Source organism: Cryptotermes secundus, unplaced genomic scaffold (assembly GCF_002891405.2).
Source record: "Cryptotermes secundus unplaced genomic scaffold, Csec_1.0 scaffold519, whole genome shotgun sequence".
In the NCBI taxonomy this organism is placed as follows: domain Eukaryota; kingdom Metazoa; phylum Arthropoda; class Insecta; order Blattodea; family Kalotermitidae; genus Cryptotermes; species Cryptotermes secundus.
In genome coordinates this window covers 883,473-902,647 of record NW_019720169.1, presented here as the reverse complement: position 1 = coordinate 902,647, position 19,175 = coordinate 883,473, and the positions used below count along the sequence as shown (strand labels likewise).

Sequence of the window (19,175 nt, the reverse complement as noted above, 5' to 3'; positions counted from 1 at the left end):
AAACCCAATCATCAAATCCAGAACCAATCATTATTAATCACGCTAACCCCGAATACATGACGATATATGGCAAGAGTTTTAAGGCCATGTAATTTGGAAGGTGCCGAACTATCACCTCCATCTTGCAGGAAACTCGGCACAGCTTGCCACCTACTTTTTCGCGGGGCACACCAAACCAAGACACAGATTGGGGGTGTTGAGGAGAATATTCGGACCGAAGAGAGATGAAGTGACAGGAGATTGGAGAAAACTGCGTAATGAGGAGCTTCATAACTTGTACTCTTCTCCAACTATAATTAGAATGATCAAGTCAAGGAGGATGAGGTGGGCAGGGCATGTAGCAAGGATGGGGGGAGACGAGGAATGTATATAGGATATTGGTGGGAAAGGCAGAAGGAAAGAGACCACTGGGAAGACCAAGGCGTAGGTGGGTGTACAATATTAAAATGGATGTTAGAGATAGGATGGGATGGTACCGATTGGATTGATCTGGCTCATGGCAGGGACCAGTGGAGGGCTCTTGTGAACATGGTAACGATCCTCGGCTTACATAAAATGCTGGGACATTCTTGAGTAGGTGCAGAATTGGAGGCTCCTCCAGAAGGGCTCAGCTCCATGAGTAAGTACACCAAACCAAGGTTTGGGCCATGTCACGTGAAGAGAGTTGGACAGCCCCGCTTTACAACTATTTAAAATTAAACTTTCATTCAGAAAACAAGAACAGAATACAACAACATACTTTCTGCTACTGAATATGGACTCTGTACAACTAATCAGCAGCACAGGTGTACAATTCATGCCGTTGATCCGTGTCTAGAAGCACAAGCGAGCATTCCCTAGACGCAGCGGTTGCATTCAATGGGATACAGCTCCAGACAGCCGTAGTAGACACTCGGTCACGTGACTCGTGACATAACGAGGTCATCAGATTCCTACTGTTACTTCTTTTTCATGCTTGCGTTCCGTAGTATTTCCTCATGCACCAATGCCAGGCCAGCAACTCGGCGCAACGGCTGTCGTCTTTTTGATCTTGCCGCGTTTCTGTTTACAGCCTTGACGTTTTGCTACGAACTCCGCCCTCGGCTATGTAGGTCATTTGGAGGCTAAACTAAAAAGAACTATTAGGAGGAAACAATAAGCCCACACACGCACAAATTACGTGAAGCCCCAATACATGCAGACACCAGCTGAACTAATTTTCTAGACCAACCTATATTACAGACCGGTTTCTTTTCTCATTCACATGCGCCAGTGGTTGCTGCTCCTCACATTAATACATTGCGTGGTTCTTTAGGCTATGTGAATATTTTCATATAAATTCCGCCAACATGAAGAATAACTTAATTAGTAAAACGCCAATGTATCTCTTTAAGGACTGATTTCATGTTAGGAAATTAAGTTCCGGAAACTGTTAACTGCATTAAAATGGCGCAACGGGAGAACAATGTGCTTTGAATGTAATCCATATATCTGTCTGTCTATGGTTATACAGCCCTCTGTAGCCTTTTCAGTTTCTTTATCTTTTACACCATCGCTAGGACTCCCTGGGCGAGGGATGAGCCAGATGCATGGCCGCTACCTGCACACGGGACAGCACACAGACATCCATACCTCAAGTGGGATTCAAACCCACGATCCCAACATCCGAGCGAGCGAAGACAGTTCATGCCTTAGACCGAGCGGCCGCTGTGATCGGCCCTACATGTACATAAGAGGGAGGAGAGATGATAAGGTTCAGAACTTGCAGATACTTACCACCGCATACCACTTCTATTAAGGAGATCAGAGGAGGGACTAAGAGACAGGCAGGGACGGCAAACGCATAGAAAAGTTTGGTTTGAAAATCCGAAGTGAAGAGACCACTCTGAAGGCCTAGACGTGTACGGGAGGATAATACTAAAACTGGTTAAAGGAACAGTGGGTGTGGTTATGGATTTCATTCATCTGGCTCAGAAGCGGGGATAATGACCAGCTCTGGGAATTTCTTCATCAGCTATGTGGCTATTATGTTCTTAAAAATGGCTGCCAGTCACAGTTACTGCGGTGTGAAATGTCTTCGCAAGCTCGAACACCATTCAAGGCATGGATGTCTGCCGGGTTCTTCTGTGTCGTGTCCTGTGTAGGTAGCGGCCTTGCGACAGGGCTGATCATCCATCTAAGGAGTCCTGCCGACTGTCTATAAGATCCATAGCTCCAGATTATTTATGATGGGAAGAGGACAGAGGGCCTATTAATAAAAATGTACAGTAACTGAAAAAGACTGCTACATGGGGTTAGTTAAATGCAAATAAAGGCGCATATACAACATAAAACACTAATTTATAAGCGAAATATAAAAAAAACGAATAGCAAGAAGGCCAATATTACGGAAATATCGGCCTTAAGATTCTGCGACTGCACAGAATATGAGAAGTTACGTCAATGGCTGCTGGATGGCGTTTCGATCTTGTCAGCTGTCATTTAACAGAGAATCGTGGGCCGAAGTGGGCCGAAAGGTAAAGTGCTGGTGATGTTTACTTGTCATCTGTTTCCGTATCACTAGCAATGTTATCCTGTGAAGGTTGGTAGCGAAAACTGCTTAAACCCTCATTCATACATGAAGAAACGCCGACTCTGCGACTATCCCTCACTCATTTAGACGAAGCAAGCTTATAAAAGAAGGTATGCTCCGTAAAAATATACTTAAAAATGCACTTCCCGTGTAAAACATTAATCGTTATGAGGCAAATTTATCTCAGAAATAAAATAATGTATAGAGTAAGCCAACAACTTACGCCGGGGCAGGTACAATAGGCCAATCAGTGGCCGACGTGCCGAGCGGATCCAGTTGGACTCCACCCACCACCGAGCGAATTAAAAAAGAAAGCCAATAACTTCAAAATATTGCGTTATACGTAATGCGGTTATGTCAGATACTCAAGGCGAAGTTAGACTAATGCAATATTTGGGAAGAAGTTAAACCTATCACGTTACATGTTACGCTTCCAGCATTAATATTACTGCTGCTGCCACTACCACCGCTACTACTACTATTACTACTAATACGTAGTAGAAGAAAATGTCTTGTAAACAGCAGTAAATAACTACATAAGAACTGACCAAGTAAAATAAACGAAGTGGGGATGAAAGTAGGTCACCTTTCATAAATTATTAGTATTAAAATTACAGAACACAGAAAAGAAGGGACAATGTACTTATGAACGATAACATAATAGCAATTTCAAAAACTTCTATAAACCAAACTACGCAAAAAAATACAAGGCACAAAAAAAGAAAAAAAGAAGAAGATCGAAAGTTACGCAGGCGGAAGTAAACAAACTGCCATTTACTGCGTGCTGTGGTGACAGGTGTGTATAATCAGCAGCAAAAGGTAGATAGTCAGAGGGACACAACAAAGGGGCTCGCATTAATTAAACTACAAAAAAAAAAAGTCACGACTGAGTGGCAATCGTATGCTTGCTTCTTTTGTTCGTTCCAAGGGACAGACGACGAAACAGACGCCTCTGAACCAAGCTGAAGGTAGCTACTCCACTAATCTGAGGTGAGGGTCTCACGGCAGCGACTACGAAGACATGGCCGTTATATGCATAGTATATTCTGGTAGACTTTTCGAAAGAAGCTGCTGCCTCCAACGGATATGGGGTCCTGAGCGAACCAATAAGAGTGAGGATAAACAAGGAAAACATCCACGAACCTTGAGATCGACGTTCTGCAAAACTAGGCATGGAGGAATAATGGTTCTGCGTAAACCAGTGGGAAGTTCCAAGAGGTCAGAAGCGGCTATTGGAGTAAATAAAAACAAATGACCCTAAAGGACCTATCGGAGCGAGACGAGTGAATCGCAGATATGACAAACACTAACATGAAATTTGTTACTCTCACTTCAGCTGGGTTGCGGTTAGGACGGGAAGAGCCAACGACAGAGTGCAGACTGGTCGCGTCTGTGGCCGAGCTCATCTCATGGCACATCACAGATGAGTAAGGGGCGTCTGTGAACGAATAAACTTGTCCTTGTGCTTAACTGATTAAGGACTACGCCATGAAGACGCATGGAAGGAGTGTGCTTAACTAATTAAGCACTACGCCGTGAAGACGTATCGAAGGAGTGTGCTTAACTAATTAAGCACTGCGCCGTGAAGACGCATGGAAGGGGTGTGCTTAACTAATTAAGCACTGCGCCATGAAGAGTATGGAAGGAGTGTGCTTAACTAATTAAGCACTGCACCATGAAGACGTATGGAAGGAGTGTGCTTAACTAATTAAGCACTGCACCATGAAGACGTATGGAAGGAGTGTGCTTAACTAATTAAGCACTGCACCATGAAGACGTATGGAAGGAGTGTGCTTAACTAATTAAGCACTGCACCATGAAGACGTATGGAAGGAGTGTGCTTAACTAATTAAGCACTGCACCATGAAGACGTATGGAAGGAGTGTGCTTAACTAATTAAGCACTGCACCATGAAGACGTATGGAAGGAGTGTGCTTAACTAATTAAGCACTGCACCATGAAGACGTATGGAAGGAGTGTGCTTAACTAATTAAGCACTGCACCATGAAGACGTATGGAAGGAGTGTGCTTAACTAATTAAGCACTGCACCATGAAGACGTATGGAAGGAGTGTGCTTAACTAATTAAGCACTGCACCATGAAGACGTATGGAAGGAGTGTGCTTAACTAATTAAGCACTGCACCATGAAGACGTATGGAAGGAGTGTGCTTAACTAATTAAGCACTGCACCATGAAGACGTATGGAAGGAGTGTGCTTAACTAATTAAGCACTGCACCATGAAGACGTATGGAAGGAGTGTGCTTAACTAATTAAGCACTGCACCATGAAGACGTATGGAAGGAGTGTGCTTAACTAATTAAGCACTGCACCATGAAGACGTATGGAAGGAGTGTGCTTAACTAATTAAGCACTGCACCATGAAGACGTATGGAAGGAGTGTGCTTAACTAATTAAGCACTGCACCATGAAGACGTATGGAAGGAGTGTGCTTAACTAATTAAGCACTGCACCATGAAGACGTATGGAAGGAGTGTGCTTAACTAATTAAGCACTGCACCATGAAGACGTATGGAAGGAGTGTGCTTAACTAATTAAGCACTGCGCCATGAAGACGTATGGAAGGAGTGTATGCCCCAGAATCGGTCTGGACGACGTGGAGAGGAGAAAAATCTCAAGACTGCCGGGACTCAAACACCGTAACCCGTCGGTATTCTGACTCACATCTATGAATGAATGGCAAGAAATGAAGATGTACAGGAGAAGATACCTGCCCCCGTGTCAATTCCCCCCCCCCATCAGAGGGAACACAGACGAAGGACTGAACACAAACTTGACGTTGGAGCATGGTCACAAAGAATGCACAGTACAACCAAATGCGATCTTCATTACATTACAAAACTCTCCGAAGTCACTGGGGCGTGAAATACAGAAAACAAATGACAGGCGTAATTTGGGTCTTTGAAACGAAGTAAACACGTCATCTTGACTGCCACGTCATGATACCTACGTCTTAAAGTTGTTTAAAAAAAGTAAAGCTGTCCCTGTAACAGGCAGCGGAGGCTCATACGGTTGTGAGACGTCGAGGCTCTCACATTTCCTCTAGACAGGCAGCTCACAGATGGCGGTGAGGTTTTCAGCCTTACGCGCCGACCGTCCTTTACCCCCGTGAAGGTTCCTGGTACTCATTTATGTTAGAGGCTGAGTCGACCCCAGGGCCATAGTGCGGCTGGAAGGATTACATCAATTAAAGAAGCCAAAGACCTCATAGGGAATTGAACCCACGACCTTTCGGCTTGTAGCACAGTGCATCAACCAAACATGCTACCTCCAAAACAAGTTAATCCAAAGTTCGGGCTGATATTCGTTAACCGAAAAAAAATCATGCTAAGAATAATTATTTCTTACTGCAAAGCGTTTCACGGGTGAATAGCTCTGGGAAATCGTGTGAATCTCTTCGGGGTCCTCGCCAAATCGTTCTGCATTCATGGGAGGTGGCCCCATGAGTGTAATGTAATGTAATGTATGTAAGGGGTGGGCCATAATAACCGGCCCCCGCACGGCGACCTTCAATGATCTATCCCCATGAGTGTACCTCAAAATACTGGAACCAACGGTGACGAGTGATGGGAACATTATACGTCAGTTTTATTACGTTTACCATCTTAAGAATATTGCTACAGCATCAAAATTCTGTAAATTCTTACCCAAGGTAAAAGAAGAACGCACTGTAGCTTCAACAAGTGGTCCATATCACCCACCTTCACCCTATGCAAATGTATACACTAGAGTCAAACATAGTACATATTGTCTCGAGTTAAGGGTGACTACAGAAGGGGTATGAATTGGCAAATGGGTTTATTGACAACTTATACACATGACTCGAAACTACACGCAATTACAACGCCACGACTGTTAATCTCCACAATTCACACACATAACCACAGCAACCGCTAAGCTTTTTCCAGCCCTCTGTCTTCACCAGCCGTTTCCTGGCAACGGCTTGTAACAGTGGAGATTCTTCAGCTTCACGCGTTCAGGTTCTATGTTCACAGCCTCCCGTGCAGAACTGCCTAAGAACTGACTGTGTCACTCCAATTCTCTTCCTTACAACCCCTTTACACGGACCTAATAGAAAACGCTGTTTCGAACAGTAACTCTACTGTTGCGCGCGTAATCGTTGCAACTGGTACGTGTTTACTGATCCGTTGCCTAGAAACAACCGTTGTTTATTCGCCTATCTCGCAGTGACTTCATAGCAATGGCTGTACACGCTACAGTATTGTGCTACTAATCCCAAATATCACGCGTCTTCAATGGGTGTCTGGAACCGAGGTCACTGCTTTCTTTGTTAGACTTTGCTGTACAAAACACGGACAGTGTCGAGTAACAAGAAACACAAATACAACGCGAACAGCCAATAAAACGCAGTGGGGATTTCTGGCTCAAATAAAAGCCTGTTCTCCATAGGCTGCTGGCCATGTTATCAACGCAAACTGTACAATCCAACACATAAGAAAACGCAGAACAAAGGTGGAACATTTGTCATTATAGAGAAGTGATTAGGACAGACATAGATCGAACGGAGCGTCTCTCATACATGACCCAACTGGATAATGTGATAATTACAACAAATATCAACAGCTCCTGTTACGCTGTAATAAAAATGTAGTGGCAGGACTGAATGAGTAGAATATCTCACAGAATCGTAAACGTGACGTAATAACAATGATAAAACAGGAATAAAAAATGAACTTCCGGTTTCACATTGGTATGACACGGTTTATCTATAACAGAAGGAAACAAATGTGGGTTTACAGATACAAACTGTCGTAGTAAGTGAAAAATAATGTTTAACGACACACAAACATGGAAAGAATTATGAATTTTGTCCGATTACAGTGGCCGTGTGGTGTAGGGAACAAAAAGGTGTTCAGCTCCCGAACTACTGGGTTCAAATCCCACTCGAGGCTGTGATTTATGTCTGTGTTTCTACTATGTGTCTACTGTCCTGTTAGGCTGCCTTCACAGGCGCTGGTCTCTTAAGATTCTTAGTTTCAGAATTAGTTCTGAATGGGAAGAGGTCAGAGGTCCTCATTCCTCAAGGGGGGGAGGGCAAACTACAGCATTTAAAAAAATCATGTAATCTTATCACATAAACATGTATAATTACAGATAACACAAAATGTTACTGTAGACCCCAATGCATCAGAAGTGCGGCTATGCTCTGTATCGTTACACATTATAGCCATAGCTCAAGCGGTTAGTTCCTGGCTTCCCACCGCGGCGGCCCCGGTTTGGTCAAGTGGGATTTGTGGTGGACAAAGTGGCGCTGGGGCAGGTTTTCTCCGAGTACTTCGGTTTCCCCTTCCAATCTTCATTCCACCAATTGCTCCACAATCACCCTCACCTATCATCTGGGGCTGGTACAATAGGCCAGAAGTGGCCGCAGTACAAGGGACTCAGTCCCACCCCACTAGCAATAAAAAAAATGCTCTGTATGCTTTCGTCAGACTCTGCCGGTTCATTTCGAAGGACTGGAATCGACTGAAGGTTCTGGGAAGTCCACCGACGGAATCCAAGGATCCAATACTTGTTCTTTGTCTTTAGGCCAAACGTGGGCCAGGCCGCGTTCCACCTGGCAATCACCCACATGCATTAAACTAAAATAAACCTCTCAGAATAGGTTTCATTAATTGATCCTACGTATGCCGACAAAGTATCCCACATTTTATCAGAAAATAACTTGGGTCATAGGATATTTCAACGTGCATTACAAATAATCTCAGTCTTGTCATATCTGGAGTGAAAATCTTGATTCACTGTCATTAAAAGCACAGTAGCCGCATATTTTATTTATATTTATTTTGTATTTATATAATCCCTGTCACAGGCTGTGAGACGTTGAGGTCCCCACATTTTCTAGACAATCAGCTCACAGATGGCGGTGAGGTTGTCAGTCTTACGCGCCAAGCTATCCCTGTAATAGGCCGTGGAGGCCCATAGGGTTGTGAGATGTCGAGGCTCCCACATTTTCTAGACAATCGGCTTAAAGATGGCGGTAAGGTTGTCAAAAACGTAAAACATGCGATATTCGAATCTGGGGGAAAAAAAAACATTTATTTCTCGACATATCCTCCAACAACACTGATACACCTATCCTATTGCTACAGCAATGCGTCGAAACCCGCTGCACAGAAGTCTTTGGACGACTGTCCCAGCCATTTCCTTATTTCCGTTTCAATGTTTTCGTCTGCCACGTTTCATAACCCAGCTAACCCACCATAAACAGGAAAAAACTTATTTTTTAATATTTGTTGCGCTGAGTCCTTTTGCCAACAAAAAACGTGTAACAGAACTCTGCTCTTCGGTAGTGTACACCTCAAGCAAGATCGCCATTTTTACTACTAAAATCGGCCTCTGAATATGCGCATGTGCGTTTGCTCCATAGACTGTCATGAATATGGACTCTGCTGCTACCTAGTGATACACACAGAAAACCTATTACGTCAACTACAGCTGTTTACTTCCATTTGTGACCTATTTACTGACTCTCCTTCATATGACGTGGGTGCGGAGCAGTCGGTGGAATGAGAATTGGCAGGGGAAACTGAAGTACTCGAAGAAAACGTGCCCCCGTGTCACTCTGCCAACCACGAATCCCACAAGATCTGACGTGAACTCGAACCCGGACAACTGGCGAATGCCCTCCTGAGCTCTGGCAGGTGCACAGGTTTTATTACAGGTCTGAAAGACTTACCTTGCTCAGCTTCTCGCCTTCGTGATGCGGTAACAGCGTCCTGAGCGACTGGAAGCCCGCGTTTATACTTTGCATACGGCGTCGCTCGTTGGAATTGGCTATCTCCCGCCTGATTCGCTTCTCCTGCTCCATGTGACTGCTCGGGGACGCCGCCCGGTCGCTCAACCTGCAACACCATGCACACTATTACGGACACCCTCCGAACACTACGTGACGCAGACGACCATGAATTACGACCTTGATGTATCAAGCACCAAGCCAGCCGCACAGTGTTACAGCGCCAATGACTACACAAGAACCTTACGCTAATCGCGGTGCAATGTTCCAGCCGCTGGTAAACACCAAGGCCGTACGGGAAATTGGGATGTCATTACAGCCCTGTCACCAGTAAATGTGAATATCCTGGTGCGGAAGTGGCTGATATCCTCCTTAAGGTATAACGGTAAAGCTATCCCTGTAACAGGCCGTGTAAGCCCATGGGGTTGTGAGATGTTGAGGCTCCCACATTTTCTAGACAATCGGCTCACAGATGGCGGTGAGGTCAGCCTTACGCGCCGGCCGCCCTTTAGCCCCCAGGATGATTCCTGGTGCTCATTTCTGCTAGGGGCTGATTCGATCCTAGGGCCATAGTGAGGCTGGAAGGTTCAAGTAAACTGAAAAATTCTAGTTCTCCTTGTATTTTTCCCCCCTTGGCACTACAGCCCCAGTGGGCCTAGGCCTACCTTACACAGACGGCAGGACTCCTTGGGCGAGTAATCAGCTCGTCGCAAGGGCTCTACCTATAGACAAACACAGAAAAACGCACACAAACATCCATACCCTGAGTGGGATTCGAACCCACGATCCCGGCTTCCGAGCGAGCGAAGACAGTGCATGCCTTAGACCGCTCGGCTACCGTGACCGGCGTTCTCCTTGTATACATACACTAAAAGTCGCAAATAAGCATTGCAGCTGGCAAAATAAGATATCAATTGGAAACCCGCGGTCTTTCTTTCAATGCAAGATTCATTAAATACTGGGAGAAATATAGCCTACTTTTTACCGCGGAAACAAGCAAGGATCCTTGGCATAACGTTTTGTATTGCTTTATATCTTTCAGATAAAGGCAAAGTCGTCCATGTGCTTAAGCATTAAGACACGAAACGGGCGCGAGACAGGATTTATTACTCCACATATTAACATATGTAAGAGAAAGGCTCAGCGGTTGGCTTCATTCTCCGGCCGCTTTACCCTTCAACAGCTTCCAATACCCGCTGAATAGGAATTTGGGTGCGCTCCAAGAAGCTCGAATCCCGGTCGTTCAAGATTCCAGTCATTACTTTACCGATCGAACTATTCCAGAATATCTTTATAAGTATGCTTCATTTCATTATAAATTCCGTAAACTGATTAGTAGTCTCCATATATATATCCAGACATGGGAGCACTTGTAAGGAAGGCACGTGCACCTTGAGGATGCTCGGGACGAGACGAAAATGCGGGATACGTGAACAATCTTCAGCGTCAGACCGTCCATATTACCTCACTCGAATGGAATGTAACGCTTCCTTCCTCTCCAGTTTCTCGCATGTGCACGTATGGCAACATTAAAGCATCTCACACGGCGTTCCATGAATGGCACAACCTTCACACCTGCATATCTTGAGCGTATTGTGCCCGAAGTAAGGTGTGTATGGGCGTGTACACGCACGCCGCGGAGGAGGGGAGAATATGACGTGCGTAGTAATGTGGTCGCTAGATGGCCGTCCGCACGTCTGGAGGGGAAGAGGCCATTTGAGAGACCAAGGCATAAATGGCAAATATTAAAACGGATCTCAAAGAAATGTGGTCTGAGGACGTGGTAAAAAAAAGGCAAAAAAAGTTATCCCTGTACTTGATTAAGCACCATTCCAGCAATATGTATATGGTCGCGGAGGTATAGCTCCACCATTCTTAAACTCGTCATTAGACAGAGGCAAGTGGTCAACTTCACGACCCTGCCGCTTTAGCCCCGGAACCAACAGCCAGTGTGGACACCGTGGAGATCTCGTCTCTGCCGCGAATCGAACGCCGATATACTGGATTCAACTGGCACAGGATACGTCCGCTGGTATTATTTTTCTTAATGCTAGTGGGGTAGGACTAAGTCCCTTGTACTGCGGCCACTTCTGGCCTATTGTACCAGCCCCAGATGATAGGTGAGGGTGATTGTGGAGCAATTGGTGGAATGAAGATTGGCAGGGGAAACCGAAGTACTTGGAGAAAACTTGCCCCAGCGGCACTTTGTCCACCACAAATCCCACTTGACCAGAACCGGGATCGAACCCGGGCCGCCGCGGTGGGAAGCCAGCGACTAACCGCTTGAGCTATGGCGCGGCCCAATGCTCTAGTAAATACAGCAATAAAACCTGGCTTACAAACGGAGAAGAAGGGTTAGCTTCGCAAGAAGCACCTTGTTTCATAGAATTTCTGGCATCGTTCTCGGATATCAGGAGTTCGCTAAATTCCATTTTTTTCCTTCTCTAAATTGGTAGTACACAAAGAGTAGGCCAAACTTTTCTGATTCGGTGCACAAGCCCCATCCCCCAAAATGAGCACTGCAATGACGCGAGGCGAAGGAAAGAAAACAATGAAAAACGCCAGCATACGTACCGTGGGCCGGATTCGATCCCGCGACTGTAGTTTTCGTCCTAAACACGATACATCGATCCATGCAAAAGAGAGGCAAAGCTGTCCCCGTAATTAAGCATTATGCCCAGAAGACATATGGGGGGGGGAGCTAGTTTCACTATTCTTGACCTCGGCACTCCATGAAAATGGTCAGCTTCACGCCCCTGCCGCTTTACCCACAGGGAAGGAGAACCAGAACATATCAGATAAGAGGCTGGGTGGGTCCAAGGGCCGGTCTGGATGCTGCGGAAAAGAGAAAAATCTTGGCCTGCCAGGGAATCGAACCTTGGCCGTCAGCCCGTAACTATACCGACTCCTGGATTCATATACCGCTTCCGAATATGAAAAATCTACTGGGAAATGAAGTGTATACGAACTTGGGGATGATGCAACCGCTTGAAACATCGTCTGCGCTCGTATCAAAACGGGAACGGGGAAAAAGAAAATAAAAACAAGCCGAGGCAGGAGTCCGCATGCCCTCTCTCCAACCCCCTTTCAATCGGGGTGCGGCATCTGCATCAGCTGACGACTCGATTAGAAAGGATGAGTCACACACACAGTCAGCTGGGTGACATTTCACGCACACCAACACAGCTGATCGGCTCGCTTGCTCATACTGACGTAACATTGCGCAACGAAGTTGATGATCCAGTATGCGAGGCACACAAGCACCGAAACCATGTCGTGCCAATCAACACAGCAGTAACTCCTTAACTGGCCATAAGATACTGTCTTCTTCGTGGGGACATTGAGGCACTATGCTACAAACCGGAAGGTTTGTCCACCTACCTACGCCTTGGTCTTCCCAGTGGTCTCCTTCCTTATGGCCTTCCCACCAATATCTTATATGCATTCCTTGTCTCCCCCATTCGTGTTACATGGCCTGCCAACCTCCTTGACTTGATCATTCAGTTCGAAATGTTACAGACATGAATTTAATATTAACACAAGACCAAGTTTCAAATCCATCTAACATCAGAGGCAAAATTATACTATTGTATATTGTAATTTGTTGCTGCCCTTCCCAAACATCTGAGCCGTGCCACATTTTCAAAGGCTCTAGTTAGCTGCCCTTTTAATACTATATTGTGGCACCCTGTTGCACATCACTTATACAACAAACGTCACGGGTCCAGCATCGCACACATAACACGTCCGTCTCAAACTCATTTCAAAGTTTCTGCACATTGCACTACACGACCGACACCCTTCTTCATCACCAGGTGTTTAAAACTGCTGTGCTTCCATTTTGTGGTCCTAATATTCAGTGAGTAGTCCATTTACGTGCTCGTGTGGTGCTGGGTGTCTTCTCCTGTGTTGTGTCTAAACTACGAGTCTGTCTTTGTTATTGATACTGGATACTGCTGAAAAATATAGTATGTTCAGTTAAGGAGGAAGCTTCGCAACACCGCTGACCCGGCCCAACATTCCTCACAGATTGCTACTGTAACTGCCGATAGCAGAATGAGTCATTTGCGCTGATAAACGCGCGCTGTTACAGTTACAGCAGCAATCTGTGAGGAATATTGAGCTCGGTCAACGGTGTTCCGAGTTTCCTACCTGATTGAACATCCTTTATTAGGATGGGCATATGTGCCATCTTATGGGATGTAACTCAGTGCAGTTCGACAGAAGTACATATGTCTTGGACGTAACGTCACATAGATCACCTAAGAACTAAAGGACTATGACGGAGAGGTCTCAAAGAGCACTGTGTTCATGCCGGGGGCAACAAAACTGCTAAATCATTGTCTGTATTATTGACGCTCACATCTAGAATCAGGGAACAGACACGGAGCCCCTAACACGGTGATTAAAAAGGCAGATGTTGACAGTAAATGATATATAATTCTCAGAAGAAAGTTAAGGTCTAAAGGGCGTCACGGAGGAACCGGCGGAAGCATATCTTGTGTCGTGACTTTCATACTTGGACAGAAATCACGCTACGCACAGGTAACCAGCTAGTATCATCAACATGAGTGATTACCACTTCAAAGCTTTCTCACTAAATGCCAGTTCGCTTCGCAGAATTAAATACGGATTAGCTAGAAATGTCTCTTTAACATTTACAGTTTGATGCACTAGAATTTTAAGCAACCGTTCAAAAGGCAGAGGCTATTGATCTTGTTTTAAATGTAGTCCAGAGTAAACAAAGAAGGACTACACGCACACACACACGCCCAGAGCAAAGCATACTCAAAAGCAGACACGTTGCCTCCTGAGGGACAAACTCGCGATATATATAACGTGATGGATTTGAGCGCTACTGTGAACATGTGCAGAACAAAAAGCGAAAGTGAGTGGTCGCTGAACATAAAGCTTAACACTTCATACTATGCAGATCCAAGAGAATTTCTTCTCGGAAATTGTTATTGATTGCTTGTAATTTTACTCAGTTCCTCCAGAAAAAGAAGTATGTATTACCTTTAAACAGGCCACGGTGGGAGACACGCGGTAGAGTAGTTGGTTGAAGCTCTATGTTACAAATCCTACAGTCGCGGTTTCGAATCCCGATCAGGTCACTGGATATGAATTGCCAGTCCCTTGCTGTATTGGGTAGATGAGCGACTATTAGCTTCTCAAGAAGGATTCTGCTCCATGAACTTCTTGGGTCTGTCAGCTGACAGCCTGAACTACATAGCGAATGGCAGGATGTTAGTTAAGGAAGTGGAACATGGAGGTCTTGACTTCGTCTCTCTGAGGCGATACCCGGCATGTCTGGAGGGACAGACAACTCACGAGAACTTCAGCCACAAATAGCTTGATTCCAGGCTAATATTTGAACCCGGGACCTCATGAATACGAAGTAATCGTGTATGTGCTCCTTCCTGGAATCTGCAAAGTCCAATAATTTTACAAAAAAAAAATATTTACAGTAAGAGGACATCACTGGCCGCGCATAGCTCAAGTGGTAAGTCGCTGACTTCCCACCGCGGTGGCCAGGGTTCGAGCCCGGGTCTGGTCATGTGGGATCTGTGGTGGACAAAGCGGCGCTGGGGCAGGTTTTCTAAGAGTAGTCGCAGTACTAAGTGGACTTAGTCCCACCCCCACTAAGGGGGGGGGAAGACATCACATCTAACAAGAAGCCTGTACTCTACAGACAATTGTAAAGTAATGTAAAGTTATCCTTGTGCTTAATTAATTAAGCACCACACCATAAATATGTAAGGAGTGGAGGTGTGGCTTCACCATTCTATCTCGGCACTACAAAAAGGTGTGCTGTCAGCTTCACGCCCCTGCCGCTTTACTCCCTGGGAAAGGGCAGCCGGTACCTACTGGACAGAAGACTGGGAAGACCCCGGAGCCAGTCTGAACGCTGTGGAGATGAGAAAAATCGTATCATGTCTTGGACCTAACCCCAGTCGTCTAGCCCGTCACTTTACCGACTGAGACATCCCAGCTGCCACTGACACCCGTAAGTAATGTAGTATTATGAACTGTGTCTCTAATCCAAACCGTAGTGCGCGGCCTCAGCACGACTTTATACTTCTGGGGTTCTCAGACCTTAGGCCTGGCGCTATTCATGGCTGGAAGAGAATGGAGGATAAAGGCCAATGGTGCATGAATGGGTGCTGGATAGAGGTGGAGAAGCAAGGTGTAGGAAACTCGTGACAACATGCATTCATGTTTATAGCAAGTGTCACGTAACTTCGAACAAGGCCAAGAGTAACCTTGAATGCGCAGAAGAAAAAATTCAGACCAGGGGGTGGGTTCGAGGGGGTGAGAAGTGACAGGCGGCTAGAAAACCGAGATTAACGGCCGGGGGGATCCCGCCGACAAGCGGAGGTCACTCGGTCGGTACAGTTCGCTTGCGGACTACAGGCCACGGAGTTTATATATATATATATCACGGCACCTGAGCGCAACTGAACGGGCTACTTCGTAAATCCCTCCCATCAGTCTGTGTTGCTAGGCAACTAGGTAAAAATGTTACCGCTGCAACGAATACACAAGCAACATGACAAGAATTGTTGGATGTGTCGTTTTCTTTGTGGTCCGGGTCGTATCACACGAAAATAGACTATTAGTTCTTCCCAGAACTAACCGCTTGAGCTATGGCGCGGCCCAAAGTGGATGTTTAGATCCACATTTCCTTAACACCGGTACTAGCTAGTGGTGAGTGGTCGGCTTCAGGGCCCGGAGGAAAGAGCCCCCGGTACCCATTGGATAGGAAGCTATGTGGGCCCCAGAGAAAAATCTTGGTCCTGCCGGGAATCGAACTCCGACCCCTCGGTCGTAGCCAGTCGCTATACCGACTGCGTTACCCCGGCCCCTTACGGCACAATAGTTTGGCTTGTAAAAATTTCCCAATGATTCCACGAAATGTAGACTGCAGAACTAGACCGCTTACTGTCGCACACCCGGAAATAATGCGAAAACAGGGGGGGTGCATTGGTACATACTGGGGTAGGTCAGTGTGGGGCACCACGCACGGCTTCTGTGGGAAGATTAAGGAGTGTTAACAGTGGCAGGGGAAATTTAGTTCTGGGATTTTTGCATGGGAATGCATTTGTGTCACGCTGCACTTGAACCACGCGGCGTTTACAGTCTCATCCCTGAAACAAACAAACTTAACCGAACAAAGTTTGAATTTCACGACGTTTTGTTTGTGTAATTGTGTTCCGTCGCAATAGCAGTTACATAATCGAAATATCCTTGGCATGTAGGCCATATATACAGCCTAGGTAAATACAAGTTTTCAAGGTCATCCCACCACGTCACGATTGAGAAATGTGGATTTTCAGCTGACTACCATCAACACTGATGATATCCACGTCAAACCGTGATTCCTCAGGCGTCCAGCCCGTAGCCGCTATACTGACTGAGCTATTCCGGGTTCAAACTATAGCTTGGATGAATTTAAACTGTACATACAATATATACTTACAGCAAGGAGTTCAGCTACACTATATACTTATTTCACTTTGGTAACCTTTAAGCCCCGATATATTCTTTTATTGCTAGTGGGGCGGGACTAAGTCCCTCGTACTGCGGCCATTTCTGGCCTATTGTACCAGCCCCAGATGATAGGTGAGGGTGATTGTGGAGCAATTGGTGGAATGAAGATTGGCAGGGGAAACCGAAGTACTCGGAGAAAACCTGCCACAGCGCCACTTTGTCCACCACAAATCCCATTTGACCAGACCAGAGATCGAACACGGGCCGCCGCGGTGGGAAGCCAGCGACTAACCGCTTGAGCTATGGCAAAAAGCCCTGATTATACTCTTCAAAATAAGCAGTCATTTAAAGTGGCCTCGTTCTGGTAAATTAACACAAAATGTTACAAGGAACATGTGTCAGCCTCCTGCCGATCTCGCTGATCAGTCAGAAATTGGAGTTCTTACGTGCTCTCCATATGCAGTGCACAAACTGAACGCTTACAGGGTAAACTGTGTCAGTTCGTGTCTTCCGGCTTGAGAGTTCCTGGGAGGATTAAGATGAAATACGTATTCTGTTCAGAGGTCCTTCCAAATTTCTGAAGGGCCAGTTGGGCTAAGATCGGCGTCCTAGAATCAGCATAATTTTTTTAAATGTAGTTGTCCCAGTTCTCAAGTACTTACGCGCCACGCCATTGAGACGTATGGGGGAGCGAAGGTATAGCTCCACCATTCTTGATTTCGGCACTACACTCAGGTGAGTACTGAACTTCACCTCCAGGAAAAGCTTCCGGTGTCCCCTGGACAGCAGGCTGGGTGGGCCCCAGAGCAGGTGTGGTCGCTGAAGAGTAGAGAGAAATTTGCTTCTCCTGACGGGAATCGAACCCCGGCGGTCTAGCCCGTCGTTATACCGGCTCATACAAGTGAATGTGTATTTGCATAGTCACATAGTCACTTTTTAAATAATCAACGATTCTGACCAAATTTCATATCAGAGGTCCTTAAAAGGTAAATTTGTCCCCTATGTTTTAACTAATTAAGCACTACGCTATGAAGGTGTATGGGGAAGTGGATGTATAGATCCACATTTTCTTGACCTCGGCACTAGCTGGAGGTGAGTGGTCAGCTTCACGCCCCTGCCGCTTTACTCCCCGGAAACATCCCCGGTACCCATTGGATTGGAGGCTTTGTGGGCCCCAAACCTGGTCTGGAAGACGTGGAGAACATTCTTGACCCTGCCGGGATTCGAACTCCGACCCCTCTGTTGTCCAGGCCGTAGCTAGTCGCTATACTAAGTACGCTATCCTGGCTCCTTACAAAAATAAATCGCAAAGGCAGCAAGTGGAAACTGTTGATTACCGTACTGATTGCATCTATCAGATCTTGTTATGTAAAGCATTTATCCATCCAGGTGGCGTCTGGGCAACCCTTCCTTCTTACAGGCGCCATAATTCAAACAGCCCCTTAACCACAAGGGCATACCTTTCTCCCCACCCCGCCACGTAACACGATACGGACCCGCCTCAAAGTAATGCACTGGAACATTTCCTGGCAACAGCTACGTGGAGGCGTTCTATAACCGCAAGTTCAATTAGAGAACAAGTTTTATCTTTCACTTTCCAGGCAACAGAGGACTGCGAAGGTTACGCTGAAGCTGAGACGACAAGGTCCCTCTTTCTCACGTGGGTCGTGAGGATAATGATACCGCAATGATTGTGCTACACGTCACAGGAAGTGAATTCCAGCCGCACAGCATGCAGCCCAAATCCACAACTGTCAATTTTCATTCGCTAATGAAGGTGTACCTCAAGATTTATACAAGAAGTTCTGGGAAGAACTAGTCAACTACTTTCCTTTTATACCGCATAGATAACGACGCCCCCATCATTCTTCTTTTGTCGCGGGAATGTGTTTACCGAGCCGTTGCTTAGCAAAGATGAGGCGGATACACAAAGTGACTGATGGGAGGGATTTATGAAGTACGCCACTGAGATGGACTCGGGTGCCAAGATATACGTATCAAGTTTGATAAAGATTGGTTCAGGCATTCAAAAGCTGATATACGGGGATACACAGACACGCAGACAGGAGGGTAATTTCATAAGCCTTACTTACTTACTTACTTACTTACTTATGGAGCTGAGCCCTTCTTGAGGAGAAGCCAAATCTGCAGCAACTCAAAGAATTTCCCAGCATTTTATGGAACCGAAGGTTCATTACCGTGTTCACAAGAGCCCTCCACTGGTCCCTATCCTGAGCCAGATCAATCCAATCCAATCTCTCTAAGATCCATTTTAATATTGTCCACCTACCTACGCCTTGGTCTTCCTAGTGGTCTCTTTCCTTCTGGCTTTCCCACCAATATCCTACATACGTTC

The 19,175-nt window shown here is 45.9% G+C and overlaps 1 protein-coding gene across 1 annotated transcript in view; it reads right to left on the bottom strand.

The window, feature by feature from the left end:
* The window catches only part of LOC111867595 (helix-loop-helix protein 11), a 188,151-nt gene that overhangs the window by 140,032 nt on the left and 28,944 nt on the right, over positions 1-19,175 (bottom strand). The window contains exon 2 of the mRNA XM_023857586.2: positions 9,272-9,437. Within this exon, the coding sequence (XP_023713354.1) occupies positions 9,272-9,437 (166 nt within the window). The remainder of the gene's footprint in view (positions 1-9,271; positions 9,438-19,175) is intronic.